At 43.8% G+C, this 18921-nt stretch overlaps 1 protein-coding gene and 1 non-coding gene across 2 annotated transcripts; both read right to left on the reverse strand.

Moving 5' to 3' along the window:
- Window positions 1-24: 24 nt before the first annotated feature.
- On the reverse strand, window positions 25-18299 carry znf687b (zinc finger protein 687b). Its single transcript, XM_073822305.1, has 10 exons — window positions 18239-18299; window positions 14554-16822; window positions 13715-14016; window positions 6347-6531; window positions 4914-5090; window positions 4664-4826; window positions 4080-4418; window positions 1989-2101; window positions 1778-1880; window positions 25-1699 (listed from the first exon to the last, which is right to left on the reverse strand). The coding sequence occupies exons 2-10, from the start codon at window positions 16799-16801 to the stop codon at window positions 1112-1114; spliced, it is 4218 nt and encodes a 1405-aa protein (XP_073678406.1). The 5' UTR covers window positions 16802-16822; window positions 18239-18299; the 3' UTR covers window positions 25-1111.
- LOC141290390 (small nucleolar RNA SNORA13) lies at window positions 4495-4633 on the reverse strand. The gene has a single exon (XR_012340132.1). It is a non-coding gene; the product is annotated as a small nucleolar RNA SNORA13 (small nucleolar RNA).
- Window positions 18300-18921: the final 622 nt, after the last annotated feature.

Below are 18921 nucleotides of genomic sequence, written 5' to 3' on the forward strand. Positions count from 1 at the left end.
AGTCATTAAGGACGCCACGATCTGTACCGTACCAATTTACTGTTTTATTTAGAAAGAAGGGCAAGAGAACTGACACAGATGTACGGCAGTGAAACAGGCAGGTCATCACAGAATAAGATGGCTGTCTATAGACTGTCTATGTATGGGACATATACATATATTACTGGAGGGATAGAAAGTCACACTCACACAGATGATTCACACGATCACAATATTTTTTAAGAAATGTGGTTTTCGACAAGCACAGAACTTTCTGATAGAAAAGACTCTTATGAAAGAAAAAACAAACAAACACACAAACAACATTCATATTTATACATAATTCATCATAAAACACAAGCAATCCTTCAAACTCCGATTTCAGATGAACTCGTAAAAATTACACCAGGCTCCGAACGCAAACTTTCACTAGTAGTATTTCAATATCAACTTTCAGCTTAGGAGGAAATAAAAATTACAGACTGAACTTATTCACATTTCCAAACGCAACAACCATATCAAATTGATGTACTGCATTTATACACACATAAAATGTGCTCAAGTGTATCTGTGACTGAAATGTATCCGTGTTTACTTATATTGACCTTTTTTGACTATTTAAACTTTACACCATCTTTGACCTCATACACGTCTGTATATCTCCTCGCACAAACTTTTTCACCTCACTTAAAGTCAATGATTATCAAAAGAATGATGAATGCTTCAATATAAATAAATATCAGTACTACAATGTCTGTACAATATCGTTACATTTAAAAGTCAGTGTTTTCCTTTATTTAAAAAAACAAACCTTCACTAGCACCCTTTTTGCTTTAATGCTTTTTATGGATTGACGCAAAACCCCAGCAGTCGCCATCCGCTCGATGTAAAGTAGTTTTCGAGCAGATGTAATTTGACCTTGTGTAAATTCATTTGAAAGGCTGAGGGGGTTACAAACAGGGAGGAAAGGGGGAATAACTTTAATATCTTTGTATTTCGGAAGACAGATCACGTTACAATCAAAACAACAGCTGAATTTTTCCAAATTTTATGTATTATTCAAACTCGTCTTGGATGGTCCAAAGCCGCGTCCCATTTGCGAATGGCTTTTCCTTGTCCCGTCTCGCTCTTTCTACAAAGGCTTGTCGGTCCTGTGCGCCGTGATGAAGGCCATGCCATGCGTACGGAAGTGCGTGTTAAGGTCCGAGGCTTTGTCGAAGCGCCTGCCGCATACCCTGCAGCTGACCCCTCCCTCCCCTTCCTCGCCCGCTTTGGGTGAGGACGGCGAGCCGTCCTGTGGCGACGCACCAGGTGATGTGTTTCCGCCACGATTGTCATGCTGACCTTGGCGTAAACGGTGCGTGATGAATTTGTGACGGCTGAGAGAGCCGGCCGAAGCAAAGCAGGCGCCGCACTGCAGGCACTGCTGCGGCGCGTTCTCCGGATCACAGTGGACGGGAATGTGCCGCTGGAACTCTTCCCAATCCTGTGTGGTGAAGCCGCAGGGCGTGCAGCGAAACGTGCCGTCGTCTTCCTCCTGCTCGAGTGGCCGGTTTTCAGACGCTCGAGTTCTTTTGGCCGGGACCGAGGCGTCCTCTCCTGCGACGTCGTCCGTATCGGCGTCGCCCCCTGCTGGTGGAGCTCCACCCTCATTGTCGAGCTCAGATGAGCTGCCCGCCCCGTCGCCCGGAAGTGAGCGCTTTCTAGTGTTTGGAGCATTCTGGGAGAGGACATTACCATTAATGTGTGGAAAATCAAATATCTCTGAACTGTAAGGATGTGGAGTGTTTTAACTGACCGGTCTGTCTGTTGTTGGTCGAGCTCTGATGCCATGCCTGACCCGAATGTGTTTCTCCAAAATCAGACGACTACTGAATGTACGCTTGCCCTCTGAGCAGTGCCTGAGGAGAGCAACATATGCTGAATTAGAGGGCAAACTAAACAAATAAGGAATCTTTTTTAGGAATAAAAATTGAAGTAAAATTGTGGTTCATGAATGTAAGACTTACGGGCAGCGGAAGACTCTCTTGACGCCCTCGTGTATTATTCGGACATGCCGACGAAGGCTGTTGGCTGAACTGAATGAACGTTCACAGAGTCTGCAAGGGAACTTCTTCATTAACTAGTGGAAGAAACAAACAAACAAAAAAATACATATTGCATATTACAAATTGAAAGAAATTTGTTTACGAAACAAACATTACCAAAAAACAAAAAAACCCCTCATGTTTCAGATATTATCACTCATTGCTTACTGAAGCCGATATATAAGAATGATATATAATTTATATATACACACACACACACACAAAAATACATACACATATAGATAAATTTTATGCTTAAAATTCTACTAAAAAGTATTTTTTTTTATAGTAAATAAAAAAAAAATACTCAGGGGAAAAACTAGCATTTTGGATACTTCCTTTGTAAATTAACACACAAAAATAATATTATTACTAACAGTAAGATTTGTAATGTTTTTTAAAGAAGTCTCAAAGTACAGCAAAAATGTTACAATTTTGAAATATTTTTACTATTTAAAATAACAGTTTTCTGTTTAAATATATTTTAAAATGTAAATTATTCCTGAGATTCCAAAGCTAAATTTTAGCATCATTACACCAGTCACATGTCCCTTTAAAAATCATTCTAATATTCTGATTTGCTGCTCAAAAAAACAATGTTGAAACAGCTGAGTAGAATTTTTTTCAGGTTTCTTTGATGAATAGAAAGTTCAGAAGGACAGCATTTATCTGAAATAGAAATATTTTGTAACAATATAAATGTTTTTATCATTACTTTTGATCAATTTAAAGCATCCCTGCAAAATAAAAGTATTAATTTCTATAATTCCTTTCCTCCAAAAAATTATACTGACTCCAAGCTTTTGAATGGTATAGTGCATAATGTTACAAAAGCTTTTTATTTCAGATAAATGCTGATCTTTGGATTTTTCTATTCATCAAAGAATCCTGAAACAACTGTAACTGTTTTAAAGACTGATAATGCCTTCTGAAGGATCATGTGACACTGAAGACTGGAGTAATGATGCTGAAAATTTAGCTTTGATCACATGAATAAATTACATTTTAAAATATATTAAAATAAAAAGCAGGTTTTTAACAAGATTACTGTTTTTGCTGAATTTTGTATTAAATAAATGCAAGCTTAGTAAGCAGAAGAGACTTCTTTAAAAAACATGAAAAATGTTACTGTCCAAAAACTTTTGACTGGTAGTGTGTGTGTGTGTGTGTGTGTATATATATAATCTGGGGTTCAGCAAGACTTTCTTTAACATAAATTAATTCTTTTGTTCAGCAATGACACATTAACTAACTAGTAAAGGCAAAATAGTTCTATTTCAAATAAATGCAGTTCTTTTGAACTTTCTATTAATAATAATTAAAAATATACTTACGTTATCAAAAACATAATAATATTTCACTATTTTTTCATCAAATACATGCAGCCTTGGTTACCATAAGAAATGTCTTACACTTAAAACCCTATTAAAAAACAACTTCTTTAAATAGTAAATTAAGGACCACCCAAAAGAAAAAGAAAAGTGACATTCAGAATTTTCTTAGCAAATTGAAATGGAATAAATATTTAAAAAATAAACACTAATGAACAAAAAGACAGGAAAAAATAGTGATATTGTGAAATTTTATTGCATTTACAAATATTGGTTTTCTATTTTAATATACTTCAGAAATCATTCTAATATGCTGATTTATTATTAGTGTCGGAAACAGTTGTTTAATGTTTATTTCTGGAACCTGTGATACTTTTTCAGGATTCTTTGATGAATAAGTTATTTAAAATATAAATTGTTTGTAGCTATATATGCTACTGTTTAAATTTTGGGGTTGGATTTTTTTTTTCTTTGTTTCTTTGAAAGAAATTAACTTTTAAAAAAAAAATACTTTTATTCAGCAAATACATGTTTAATTGATAGAAAAGTGATAAAGACTTATATTGTTAGAAAATATTTTCTTTTCTTTTTAACTGTCTATTCATCAAAGAATCCTAAAAAAATATCACAAGAAAATCTAAGTGCAGAATTTGACTTTGTGTATGTTATTAAAGGTACCAACCGTGCCGTGTTCGTTCTTCATGTGGTCGATGTACTCCTCTCTCTCAGTGTAGCGTTTCTTGCACTCCTTGCACCTCCACTCCATACTCCCACTTTCTGGAGAGCTTGCCTGATCTTCCTCCTCATTCTCCTCCTCTTCTCCCTCCTCTCTCTCTTCCCCTTCATGCTCTCCCTCCTCCTCTTCCCCCTCCTCATCCTCCTCCCCCTGTCCCTGGCTCAACTCATCTGAATTGTTTTCAGCGGGTTTGGGTTTAGTGGTGGAGTTGCTGGCAGGAGCTGAGACCGGAGATGAGGTGGTGGGCGGAGTCTCTGGTTTGAGGGACAGGCCTCTATGAGCAGTCTAATGGGATATATTACAAGACAGCATTGGTTCAAAGCACTGTCAGGAAAATGTGACAATTCACACTGAGGTGGGATGTTGTACTTGGCATGACCTTTAGACAAGGTGATGCACAGAAATCACGTTGTAAAGGCCAAACCAAGAGTTTTACTGTATGCCTTTGCTGACACCACATTCTTTAGAGGAAGTGAAAAAAATGGGTAACACGAAAGGCAAAACAACAATGAATTAATTTAGGTATTTACCTTCATGTGTTCCATCATGGAGCCTTTCTGGGCGTAAAGTTTAGTGCAGTCTGGACATTTGAACACATGGACCTTCTGTTTGGCAAGGTGAGTGTCAAAATGCATGTAGAGCAAAGGTTTCTGGGTGAACACTGTGTCACACATGACACACTTGTATATCATCCTGTAGAAAGAATATAAGAATATTCAGTGTTAGAGAATGTATTTTAAGCACAAATCACAAAAAGCTGTGTGTGATGGGTCAACCTACTTAGCCTGTGCAGCTGTGAGAGCAGGATGCTGGGTAGTGATGTGCCCCTGGGCGCTCTGGGCAGATTTGAAGGCCATCGGGCAATTGGGGCACTTATGAAACACCTCACAGTGAGCTGTTTGAATGTGGGACTTGATGGAGTTCAAACCTCCGAACACAACCTGACAACTGGAGCACCTGGAAAAAAGGAATTAGATTTGAACAAGTGTAAATACAGCGGCATTCGAACATTTGGGAACCCCTTGCAGAATCTCTGAAAATGTGAATGATTTTAACAAAATAAGAGGGATCATACAAAATGTATGTTATTTTTTTATTTAGTACCGTCCTGAGTAACATATTTTACATAAAAGATGTTTACATATAGTCCACAAGACAAAAAAAAAAAATAGCTGAAATTATTAAAATAATACCCTTCAAAAATTTGGGACCCCTTGGTTTTTAAAACCACCTTGTTACCTTGTGTAGTCCCTTGTTTGTTCTGAACAGTTAAACTAAGCACCTCCAGGTCCTGCAGATTCTTCAGTTTTCCAGCATCTTTTGCATATTTGAACCCTTTCGAGCAGTGACTGTATGATTTTGAGATCCATCTTTTCACACTGAGGACAATTGAGGGACTCAAACACAACTATTAAAAAAGGTTCAAACACTAACTGATACTCCAGAAGGAAACACAATGCATTAAACCTTTTGAATTTGAAGATAAAGGGAAATTGTACTTAATTTGTCTTCCGGAAAAGTATCTTCTGTTGCTTCGGAAAGGTAGTACTAAATGAAAAAAAAACAAAAACAAAAAAAACACACAACAACAACAACGATATTTCAACAAAATAAGAAAAATTTGGGCATTTTCATCCTGTTCAAAAGTTTTCATCTCTTCCTTCATTCTGGAGCATCAGTGAATGTTTGAACCTTTTTTTAATAGTTGTGTTTGAGTCTCTCTGTTGTCCTCCGTGTAAAAAAAAAAAGGTGGATCTCAAAATCATAGTCACTGCTGGAAAGGGTTCAAATATGCAAAAAATGCTGGAACAGTGAAGAATCTGCAGGACCTGGAGGATTTTTCAGAAGAATGGTGCTCAGTTCAGAACAAACAAGGGACTCATGAACAACCATCACAAAACAAAACAAAAAACAGTCATAGATCGTGGTAACCACACACATTATGAACCAAGGGTTCCCAAACTTATGAAGTTAAAAAAAAAAAAAAAAAAATTCAGAAATTGTTTGTCTTGTGGACTATATGTAAACATCTTTTATGTAAAATATCTTACTCGGGACAGTACTAAATAAAAAATAACATGCATTTTGTATGATCACTCTTATTTTGTTACAATTAATTACATTTTCAAAGATTCTGCAAGGGGTTCCTTTTAATCAAAACAGAGCTGCAAAGCAAGGCAACTGCCATTGATAGGAATTTAAAGGGCAGGAACCTGTAGCCAATGCGCCTGGCAAAGTGCAGGCAGGACTCTTCCAGGTGGGTTTGAAACGTGGCTTGGCGGGCAGTGCCGCCACACTCTGGACACACATGGGGAGCGCGGTGCTTATGGATCCGCTGATGGGCTGAAACACTGCACCAGTTAGGCAGCATCATTGGAGGAGAGCAAAGCATACAAGTCTGAAAGAAAAAGACAGCAGGGAAAACAAAGAAGTTAGTAAATAAAGCAAGATTTTAGCTTATACAATAACAGAAAATGGGTATCATTTAAGAAACATTATCAGTATGAATGTGTAAATTGTTCGGAAAAACATGTACATTTTTTAAATAAAAACAACATTTATGGTTTGCACCATAAAATATTCTAACAAATGTGCATACATGAATCTTTCATTGAGTCACCTTATATTTAATATTTTCTAGCATTTATTGCAAATTAAAATATATCAATTATTTGGAGAAAACTGAATAAATAAATACAAATAAAACAATAGGTTACTGTCGTAACCCCGGTTCTCTGAAACATCGAGTGGAGAGATCCACCTATGGGAAGGGCATCCGTACCTGACCTCTGCAGAAGCATCCAATTGCACCAAGTCTGGCTTGACAGACAGGAGCGCGTGCCCACTGGCAGGTAAGGGGCCGCCCCTTACCGAGCGCATAAAAACCCCTGCACGCGCTACCTTTTCTCAGTGAGCATATTCGCTTCTCGCGGCAAGCGGGGCAAACTTGGTGGATCTCTCCACTCGATGTTTCAGAGAACCGGGGTTACGACAGTAACCTATTGTTCTCTTTCATCATCTCGTGTTCGAGATCCACCTATGGGAGATATGGACAGCTCCCCGGTTGCCCAATACACTCACAGTGAGGCCCTGTAAGCCAGAGGACGGTCACCTGGAGAGGCGGTGCTTGACACGTCACTAAGGATCAGACCCCCATAATAAGCATGAATACCAGCCGTGCAAAAATGAACAGTGGTAACATGCACATAATATGGCCACACACCTCATGCTGATATATTAATAATAATATATGCACACATAATAAAGATGTGTGTGGGGGGGGGGGGGGCAGATGACTTGCTTAGAAACATGAATAAGCTGAGTTGGACCACTCAAGCCTAAGGTGTTAAGGGTCCGAGGGCGCAACCCGACGAAGAACCCACACCTAAAACAGAATGAGCTACCGGGGTCTGGGTGACATCCAGCCGGTAGTATCTGACAAATGTATGTGGTGAGGCCCAGCTTGCAGCGGCACAAATGTCCTGCAAGGAAACCCCGTTAAACAGAGCCCAGGAGGCTGCCATGCCTCTAGTGGAGTGAGCTCTGAGGCCCTCTGGAGGACGCACTCCCTTAGATTCATATGCCAAGGAGATGGCTTCCACAAGCCAATGAGAGAGGCGTTGCTTAGAAATGGGATTCCCTGAGTTTGGGGGGGCCCAAGAAATGAAGAGCTGGTCGCTCCTCCTGAAAACGCTGGTTCTGTCAATATAAACCCGTAAGGAACGAACAGGACACAAAGCGTTTAGCCTCTTATCCTCTGTAGAGGAGAAAGGAGGAGGATGAAAAGCGGAAAGCTGAATCACCTCGCACGTGAATGCTGGGAAGCATTTTGGCATGAAGGCCGGGTTAGGCCTTAGAAAGACCTTATCTCCATTGATGGAGAATTTCGTGCATGAGGAATGAATTGAGAGTGCATGCAAGTCACTGACACGCTTGGCAGATGCCAGTGCCAGGAGCAGAGCTGTCTTAAGTGACAGAAGCTTGAGAGAAATATCTCCCAGCGGTTCAAAAGGATATTGAGACAAGACCTCCAGCACCATGGAGAGGTCCCATTCTGGAATCACTCTTTTAGTGACTGGAAGGGAGCGGCGGGCACCTTTCATAAATCTACGAATGAGGGGGTGTTGCCCCACCGTCGTGCCATCAAACCCAACATGACATGCAGCGATAGCCGCCAAGTAAACCTTAATAGTGGAAAAGGATCTTCCACCATCGATAAGGTCTTGCAAAAAGCTCAAAATAGCAGTGAGTGAGCACTGATATGATATCAGCCGGCGCTCATCGCACCACTGCTCAAACACACGCCACTTACAATTGTAGAGGGAGCGTGTGGAGGAGGCTCTGGCATTCTGAATGGTAGCGACAACACGTGGGGGGAGCCCCAATGTGTTTAAGTTCGCCCTCTCACGGGCCAAGCCCATAGAGCCACCCTGTCTGGGTGGGGATGGTAGATCTCCCCGTTCGCCTGAGACAGGAGGTCCGTGCGTAGCGGAAGAGGCCACGGCTGTGCATACAGAAGAGGAATTATCTGTGCCAGCCATGGAGATTTGGGCCATCTGGGTGCTATCAGAATGAGAGTCAGGCTCTGTTCCTTCACCCTGGCCAGAGTGGGCGCTATTAACGATAGCGGAGGAAATGCGTAGAGGAGCACATTGGGCCATGGATAGGCCAGTGCGTCCACGCCGAGGGGGGCGTCCTCGTCCCGTAGCGAGAAGAACATAGGGCACTGGGCGTTTTCGCGCGAGGCGAAGAGATCGACGGTCGCCTGACCGAACCTCTTCCACAGTTGCCCCACTATCTGAGGGTGGAGGCGCCATTCCCCATAGAGCGGGTTCCCCCTCGATAGAAGGTCTGCGCCTCTGTTCAGAACGCCTGGGACATGAGTCGCCCGTAACGACAGGAAGTGTTGCCTGCTCCATATTAACAGCCTGTGAGCTAGAGCATGGAGCTTTGAAGAGCGCATCCCCCCTTGGCGGTTGATATAAGCCACGGCTGTGGTGTTGTCGCAACGCACCAGCACGTGATGCCCTTGCAGGCGGGGGAGAAAATGAGTCAGAGCTTTCCAAACAGTGAGGAGCTCCAAATAATTTATGTGGGCTGAGTGAAGTGTGTTTGGCCACACACCGTTCACTGTCCTGCCCTCCTGAGTGGCACCCCATCCTGTTAAGGAGGCATCTGTCGTCACCACTTTGCGCATCATGATTGCCCCGAGGGGCATTCCATGAGCGTAAAACCCCACATTCCTCCAGTGGCGCAGCGCTGCAGTGCATGTGCGCGTCACCGATACAGAGCGGCAGAGATCGCGTAAAGGGCTGAGATGAAGAGATAAAACCCACTTCATGAACGCCCTCATTCTCAGAAGGCCTAAAGGCAGGACATGGACAGCCGAGGCCATAAGACCCTGTAGCCTGAGACATGTGCGATACTGTATCCTCGCCCCCTCTCTGAAAAGCGACAGGCAATTCAGGAGGGACAGAGTGCGCTGTTGCGAGAGCCGCGCGCGCATTGTGATAGAGTTCAGCTCCAGCCCCAGAAACACCACATTCTGCGTAGGAATGAGATTGCTCTTGCTCGCGTTCACTCTGAAGCCGAGCGCTGTGATGTGAGCGAGCAGACGGGCTGTGTTTTGTATCGCTTCCTCTCTCGAATTGGCTATGATCAGCCAATCGTCTAAGTACGTCAGGATTCTGAGTCCCGCTGCTCTCAGCGGAGCGAGTCCTGCCTCCACACACAGACAGAACGTCCTCGGGCTGAGTGAGAGCCCAAAAGGAAGAACTGTGAATTCGTAACAAACGCCTTGGTAGGCGAAACGAAGGAATTTTCTGTGTGGGGGATAGATGCTTATGTGGAAAAAAGCATCTTTCAGATCGATCACGGTAAAAAACGCAGTGTGATTTACGGATCTTAAAAGAGAGGAGTGATTCAGCATTCTGAAATTGTATTTCCTGAGATGTTTGTTCAACACTCTGAGATCCAGAATAGGGCGGAGAGAACCGTCTTTCTTCGGGACTAGGAAATAACGGGAGTAAAACCCCTGACTGCTTGAATGTGGCGGTACCACTTGCACCGCCCCCTTCTCGAGAAGAGCGGAGATTTCGTCTTTCAGAATGTGAGCGGAGCTCTCTTCCGTGTGAGAAGAGAGAATTCCGTTGAAGCGCGGGGGCCTTGTGGCAAACTGAAGTCTGTACCCCTTCGTTATTGTATGAATCACCCATTCGGGAGCTGACACTGACCGCCAGGCTGCGACATGATTCATTAGAGACCCCACACAAACCGGAGAGTTGCTTTGGGCTGCCAATTCGTCCGGTTCGCTCATATGTGATGCAATGGCGCCATCTAGTGGACAGACTAGGGACGGCGTGCAGGGAACCAGAGAGATGTTCTCTCGCTGAAACGAATTCATTTGATTCGTTTCTATCAGAGTGTTCTTTGTGTTTTGTGTGATGTTTGTGTTGGGGAACACATGGGCTGAAGCCTTTATTGTTTGGGTGAGGGGAATAAAGTTTGCTTGTGTACTTTTCCTCACAACGAGCCCCCCGAACGTGGGGCAACGACACACAACAGCTGCAGAACACATGGGCTGGTCGAGCCCTCCATGAGAGATTCTCCGTCTTTTGGACGGAGTCCCTTGGGCAAACAGCGAGTCTGACGGGCTTGTGGCCCGTGAACGTAGACTCGGAGCCCTTATCGATCCAACATCAGGCCGGCCGCTTCCGTTTCGTGTCGGAATGGGTGGGGTGGGATGGTTTTCCTGCTGCAGCGGCAGCAGCAGCCGTGGTAGGGGTTGGTCTTCCCCAGGCCTTCGCGGAGGGTGGGTTACCCTGTCGCGGAGGTGGTCTGTTGCGAGGCTTATCCTTCCCCTGTTGGAACTGTCGTCCCGTGACGGGGGGGATAGGCAAGCGCGCAGGGGGCGCCTGGCGTGGCGCTGCCTTCCTGGGCAGGCATAGCTTAAAAGCCTCGTCCTCTTTCTTTGTGTCGTCGCATCGCTGTTGCATCAGTGCGACAGCGGGGCCAAAGAGAGCCTGGCCAGGCTCTACTGGAGCGCCCGCGATGCGCCTCTTCTCGCTGTCAGGGAGACCCGACAGATTGAGCCAGAGTGCGCGCTCCCCTACCACCGAAAGCGCCATGGAACGCCCGCAGGCTTGGACAGACTGACGGGCATTACGGAGGACGAGGTCGTTTACCGTGCGGATCTCCTTCCACAGGGAAGCGGAAGGGGGTCCCTTTTCTATCTGATGTCCCAAATCATCCAAAAGCTCCGCTTGGTAAGCGGAGAGGAGAGACGAGACATTAAGAGCTCTGACTGCCAGGGACGAGGACTTGTAGGCGGCCTGGTAGACAGAGGCGGAAAAGCGGTCCATTTTATTAGGCAAGACCGGTTTCGGAGGGGCGAGCAACCCACCCTGGACAGGGCTAAGGTGTCTGGCAATCGACGGCTCAATGACAGGGGGATCACCCATGCCGAGCGTTGCCATATCTTTTACCTCAAGGCCCGCGAGACCGTGTTTGAGGTTTAGTGGATCGCCCCAGTAGTGCTTCATGTGCTTCGCGCACGCTGGGAGGACGGGGAAAAATTGCTTTCTCGGGCCGGGAGGGAGTCCCAGCAGCTTCCCGTCATAAATATCCCGCTCCTGGTCGGAAGCGCTCTGTGGCGCCGGCCACTCGATTTTGAGCCGCGCGGCCGCGCGTTCACAGACGTCCAGGAGGATAGACTGAGGTGTAGGCGCAGGGGCGTTCATCTGGGGAAAGCCGGAGGGCGGGAAGGCCTCCTCGTCCTCTGACATCCCGAGAAGGCCCGCGTCATCGTCGTCGCCGCCGGAACCGGCCGGTTCGTCGGTCAGCGGGAGGATATCCGCGAAGATGTCCTCTTCGGGGAAAGCAGGATTGGGCTGGTCAGCCCAGTTGAGAGACGTTGCACCCCGGGAGTTCCCCGGTTGCGCAACGTCATCACCGACTCCACCATCTGAGTCCGAAAGGTCGAGCTCGACGCACTGAGTCGCGGAAACTTTAAGACGGCGCCGCAAAAGCTTCTTGGGCAGCGCGAGGCAATGGCTGCAGTTCTCCGGGTTCTCCAAAGCCTCTTGCGCGTGTTGGAGGCCCAAGCAAACGACACAGAACTGGTGAGTGTCCTTGGCGGCTATTAGAGCTCCACACGCGGCCGGGCAGGCCCGTGATAAAGTACCGCCGGCAGAAGAGGACGACTTGGAGAGCGACATAGCGGCAAGAACTGGGAGCAGGTGAATGAGAGAGAGCGTGGGCGGCTCAGGATGCAGCAACAGGAACTGACCTGTCGGTTGAAAACAGACTCTCACGTCTGGCGGAGGCTGATCAGATGATTTGTCCTCCTGAAGACACAAGTGAGCAGATGCAATCCAACCGTGCTGGTTTACGCAGAGATCGCGAGAAGCGAATGTCAACTGAGAAAAGGTAGCGCGTGCAGGGGTTTTTATGCGCTCGGTAAGGGGCGGCCCCTTACCTGCCAGTGGGCACGCGCTCCTGTCTGTCAAGCCAGACTTGGTGCAATTGGATGCTTCTGCAGAGGTCAGGTACGGATGCCCTTCCCATAGGTGGATCTCGAACACGAGATGATGAAAGAGAACAAAATTATGTACACACACATACACTACCAGTCAAAAGTTTTTGAACTATACAGCAAAAGCAGTCATATTGTGAAATATTTTTATTTGAATATATTTTAAAATGTAATGCATTACTGTAATCAAAGATACTTTTTCAGGATCATTACTCCAGTCTTCAATGTCACATGATCATTCAGATATCATTCTAATATGCTGATTTAATATGCTGTTTAATTTTTTTTATTATTGTTAATATTATCAATTTTTAAAACAGTTGAGTACATTTTTTCAGGATTATTTTGATGAATAGAAAGATCCAAAAATCAGCATTTATCTGAAATAAAAAGCTTTTGTAACATTATGCACTATACCATTCAAAAGCTTGGGTGGGGGGATTATAGAAATTAATACTTTCATTTAGAAAGGATGCTTTATATTGATAAAAAGTTATAATAAAGACATTTATAGTGGTAGAAAAAAATCTTTTTGTTCTTCTGAACTTTCTATTCATCAAGGAAAACGTAAATTCTACTCAGCTGTTTTCAGTATTATAATAATTTTTTTGAGCAGCAAATCAAAATATTAGAATGATTTCTGAAGGATTATGTAACAGGAGGAATTATGCTAAAAAGTCAATATTAAAATCACAGGAATAAATGACATTTGAAAATATATTCAAATAAAAAAAACTTATTTTAAATAGTAAAACTATTGAAAGATTTTACTGTTTTTGCTGTACTTTGGATCAAATAAATGCAGGCTTGGTGAGCAGAAGAGACTTCTTTAAAAACATTAAAAATCTTACTCTCCAAAAATGTTTGACTAATAGTATATGTTGCTCTAAATATTAAAGCTAAAAGTTATTTTGTTTTGGTGCAGTTAGCAGAAATTCTCACAGAGCATGAAAAAAGACTGTACTGACCCAAATGGCCACTAGAATAAAAAAACAAAAAAACAACAACAAATCATTGCATTTTTTAAATCTAAAACTTTGCAACTTACCGAATTAGGAGTGGCTCTGATTTGCTGAAAATGGGTCACTAATTCGGCCTTGTTTGAAAACTGGGCTTGACATTCAGGACACTTGAAGTTATGGTATTGAAGGGCTTCGCCTTTCTTGCAGGGCAGCGGCATGAGAGCCTGGGGACTCTGGGGTCCACGGCGGGCAGGACTGGGCTGGGTTGAAGCATTGCCTGGAGAGGGGGAATCCTTCAGTGGACTGGAAGTGGACGGTACGGAAGTCGTCCCTGTTGGGGTGGCGGAGGATGACAGAGGTGGAGAGGAAAGGGATGGAGAGAGCATTCCTAGAGGAATGAGAACATTTATAAGAATAATTTACTACTGGCAAGATGGGCTTTTAATAAAACAAGACTACAAAGAAAGATTAATAAATTGGAATCAGAAAAGGAACTGTGGGGTTCTCTTTAGCAAAAAAAATAAAACACCCACAATGAAATTTTGATTTTGTCACCGCACACCTCTATTCATCCGACTGTCTGTGGAGGGGATACAAAAATGTGGAAGCTCGATCTGTAGTTTTAAAAAAAAAGTCCCAGGCTTTTGACAGCTCCAGGGCTTTTGTTAAAACTACAGATTGAACTTCTGCATTCAACAGCGGTGTGATGCCAAAATCAAAATTTCATTATGGGTGTTTTTGCGACAGAAGATGCCACAGTTCTTCTCCTTTATTCTGTCAAACAGCACCATTTGTTTTCTCATAAATAAACTGGGATATCTGGGTACAGGTAACAGCTGGTTGAAAATATGTACATTTATTCTTAAATATTAAGCCAAAACAATCCTATTGAAATTAAAACAAGACAGCCTTATGCAAAACTTACCAATGGGAGTAGTGTCTTGCTGGCCGATCATCTGCTCCACTGTAACTGGTCTCATAACCAAATGTGAGCACTGCATGACCAGGCCTCGTTCCTTGTGCTCCCGAGCATGTAACAGCAAGCTGCATTTGTTGAAGAAAGCCAGTCGCTTTGCACAGTGATTACACGTCACTTCTATTCTCAAAGAGCGCCGGTCGTAGTGTCGCGCCAGGCTGCGCTCCAAAGCAAAAGCATCTCCGCACTCCAAGCAGCGGTAGCCAGTAGCAGGCATAGGAAGACCCCATTCAGGGGGTGGCGGGGTCGAGAGATCTGGACGGTAGCTGGGCAGCAAGTTCTTGCTGTTCAGGATCTTGTTGAAAGCCTCAACGAGGCTAGACTGGCTACGAGAAATAACAGCACCGGTGCTGTTGACGATAGACGCTGGTTTACAGGGCACGGTACCTCCATTGGCAGTTTTACCGACCGTAGGGCGCACGCTTATCCCGCCAACGGCTGGCGCGACTGGTAAAGTGGTGGCTTTTGTGATGCTCACCGCTGTGGCGGAGACTTTCGTTTTATCGGATTGCATGGCCAGTTTGTTTTGGACCTTGCTGGCTGCGGCTAACATGGCACTACTAGCTTCTAGAGTGGATACTGGTAGGGTTGAGCATTTCACCACTTGACCGTCATTTTTTTTGCCGCCTTTCGCAGGACCTGTTCGACTTCCCGCTTGGGCTTTACTTGCATCTTTGTCTGCATTGTTAGCACCTCCTTTACCTGCTACTCGGGTAACTGTGCGTGTGATACCTCCTGTAGACGTCTTAATGGTCTTGATACGAACTTTAAGAGGTCTGGAGGGAGCATTTCCGCCAGATACAGCTTTGCCGCCAGTGCTTTGTGATTCGGCATCTGCTGGAAGGGATTGTGCAGTATCTACCTCCATTTTATCTCCATCTTTTTTCCCGTCATCTGTATTATCCGCATCTTGTCCATTCTCCGCTGATCCTTTGTCTACCTCCATCTCTTCTTCCTCCTCCTTAGGTTCTTGAAGGGCAGTGGATGGTGATGAAGAAGCAGCCGCTGGGCTGCATGATCTTTTGGTAACTGCAGATGTTGGCATGGAAGACTTGGGCATCTCAGGCTCTGGGCTCTCCGGTGAGTCTCGCTCTTCAATCACGTGCTCTGGGTTTCGCTCTTCTTGAGGTAAACTCTTTCCGGTTCCTGTTTGGACTGGTGCGGAAAGCCAGTTCTGTTGAGCTCGAGGTGAAGCAGGTGATGCCAAGGGAATGTCTCCGGGTTTGGGGTAAGCGCTGGGCGATATGGACGTTGAAGGAGGGAGAGAAGGAGACTGTGAATTTTCTGGAGGTGATCTCAGCCTACGTGATAGTTTCGGTGGTGTGGGAGAGTCTGGACTTTCATGGATGACCAGAGATCCTCCAGAATCAGGATCTGAATCCTCCTCATCTGAATCGTCACGTCTAAAAGCCGATGAACTAAGACGTGGCGAACCGTTAAACGGCTCCGTTAGAGATGTTGCAAGCGGAGACGAAGCCACGGCCCCAGAAACACGGGAACCAACTGACGGGGAAGACGATGACGGTGAAGAGGACGAAGCTGTGGAGGGAGTAGAAAGAAGTGGTTTAGGTGGGGGAAAGAAAGGAGATGCTGCTCCACTTGTCCCACTAGGAACTGCAGGGGCTTTTGCCTTGTCTCCACCTTCTAGGTTCATCTCCTGCTGCATTTGTTGCTGTTGCAGAAGCTGCATTTTCCGGGCCCTTCCGACGGAGTCTCCAGCACCTTGTGCCATCAAGGGCTTTAGCTTATTAAAGATGTTGCTGCCTTGTTTTGAAGTGCTGGAAGATCCAAGCGCTCCTGCATTCTCTGGAATTGACTTTGAGCTGCATATGGGCCACGGTTCCCCATTCGGCTGGCCCCGGGATTGAGACATATGCCCTGACCCACCTGACGACGCAAATCCATTATGGTTTAGTGGGTCTGGTACCGAGCTGTCGCCACCATCAAAGGGCTCAGGGCGAACACGGTTCTTCACAATCACGCTCACTATAGATGGGTCGCTCTGAGAATCTGTGGATGGGCTGGGTGATCTCAAGGTTGAACTTCCACCTACTGAAGCATCACCAGCACCTCCACCTGCTCCTTGATGCCCCTCTACCTCGTCTGGGGCGGATTGGATAGCCTCTTTGGCATCAATGTCAGGAATGTCAAACGCTGCCAACAGGTCATCGAAATCGGGGGTTTTCATGTCCCCCATGCCAGGTCAGTGGACTCAATCCTAGAACGCATAAAAATAACATGTGGTGAGAAATTGCATAAAGAGCAAAATTATTTAATCACCTTCATGTTGTTACAAACCTGACTAAAAATGATATTTTGAGAAATACAGTTCAATACAGTTTGGTTGTCATCATTCCTCAAAATATCATGTATTTCGATTAAATACAATCATGCAGGTTTGGAACAACATGACAGTGAGTAAATTATGTGAACCATCTAACTACTTTGGGTAAACTGTTCCTTTAAGTCCTGTGTTGACATTGCATTAAATTTAAAAATGAAAAAGACAGGACATATGAAAGGGCTCATCTTATTTATTCACAGCTATTTTTTTTACTATTGTAATATGGATTCAGTATGATCTTTAATACAAATGCTAATAGTTTATATTTTTAACAATACCTAGTAGCAAGACGTCTGTTTTTACAAATTGAGTTTAATAATGTTTTTCTTAACAAACGCAGTTTATTTACAATTCAAGTCAAGCTATCCGTTTTTAACAAAAACGCTTCATGCTGAGGTACCTATGAGGTGAAATTTACTTATAATAATGATTTCAACCGCATCTATCCTAATATTTTTGCTCTTTTCTTTTACTTTCTGCAACCACAAAACATATACACAAATACATAGCGCAGCACCAAAGAAATGACACCGAACGGCTTTTGTTAGCTTTGGCTAACAGCCACATATTGCCTCTGTATAAACTAAGCATTGATAACTGAACTGCAATGCATATTTACGTACCCAATATGACAAATAAATCATTTTAAACATATACAAGATATCATTATAATTCAGCATCCAATTTTTGCCCAACAATGGATGACTTAAAGGTAACAGAGCCTGTTTAGCACGCTAAAGCTGCTATGGTATCCACACGAGAATCCAAACAAGCCCTCTTACATGAAATAAAAACATATTATGAATACACAATTGACAAATAAAGAAACATAGTGATACAATAACAGCTGAGCACGTTACAGAGATTAATTAAATATATTTATGACAAATACAACTGTCTGAGAACGGCTAAAACCTGCAGCTGACCTGGCTAACTACAAATGGGGACCGAAACGGAATCGCTAATCGTACGATTAAAGGGCTTCTGTCACATGTTGTCCCTTAGATGTGGCTTCAGTGTTGCTGGACTGATAAATAAACAGCTGGTGGGTTGATAAGCAGATATGTGAGGTGTATTTTTGGGTTAGTTCTGTCATGACGGCGGGGTCCGTGCTGCCCCGTCGCGAGGGTCATTTAAGCACAGGCCACTGCATGTGCACGGCTACGTTTACCTGTTTATAAATAAGCTCACGTGGATGCCACATTATCCCGTTTTGGTCATGCATTTTATGTACGTGTGTATTATTTTACGGATTGTGTATTTTCATGCACGGGGAGCTATTTTGTTTACCTGTTTTTTTTTTAGATTCCCGACTATCCTCGCTCCAGATGAAGCGCCTTAACTTCCCGTCATCGATCGAGTACGGCCAGGTCTTGGCAGATAGCGATAATAATAATGGACAGGAAAATGATTTTCCGTCTTCCTTGGTTATATTATTATGGTTACATGTATAGGTCTGTTGATGTTTTAGTATTTTAATTTAAACTCAAGAAAAAACATGACCACTGTCATTGTATTTTATGGATGCATAGTTGTTGTTTATTTACATCCTTCCAGGATCTCATATTTCACTGTCTTTAGGTTGATTTGGTTTAGGCCTTGATTAGAAGGATTGCGGATTTTTTTTGCACCCCCCAAAGCACAGAAGATAGATGTTTACTGTATTATCGTATACTATATGTATTGTAATGTATTATTGCCCACATTTGAATAGAAATGTTACTGCCATTTCGTACATCATCCACAAAATTCAAATAAATAATTTAATCAATAGATTGGGTACCAGTATGAAAGTAAATACATTATATACGAATACTGCACACCAATCAAATTTGTTTATTATTATTATTATGCATTTCCTGCCTAGATAGACAGAAATACATGCATTTAGCGCATAATACAATTCTTTATTTCGTATATCACCAGTTGTTAATGTAAGAGGATAAATACCTTAAAATAGACAATGATTATTA

The sequence above is a fragment of the Garra rufa genome, chromosome 17 (genome assembly GCF_049309525.1).
Source record: "Garra rufa chromosome 17, GarRuf1.0, whole genome shotgun sequence".
Classification (NCBI taxonomy): domain Eukaryota; kingdom Metazoa; phylum Chordata; class Actinopteri; order Cypriniformes; family Cyprinidae; genus Garra; species Garra rufa.

Excerpts from the sequence above, each read along its gene's own strand:
- znf687b (XM_073822305.1), bottom strand. The coding sequence starts at position 16,801 with ATGGGGGACATGAAAACCCCCGATTTCGATGACCTGTTGGCAGCGTTT. Across the intron at positions 4,827-4,913 it reads CTCACAGCTGCACAGGCTAA|GATGATATACAAGTGTGTCA; the intron begins GTAGGTTGACCC and ends TTCTTTCTACAG. Across the intron at positions 1,700-1,777 it reads GACCAACAACAGACAGACCG|AATGCTCCAAACACTAGAAA; the intron begins GTCAGTTAAAAC and ends GTCCTCTCCCAG.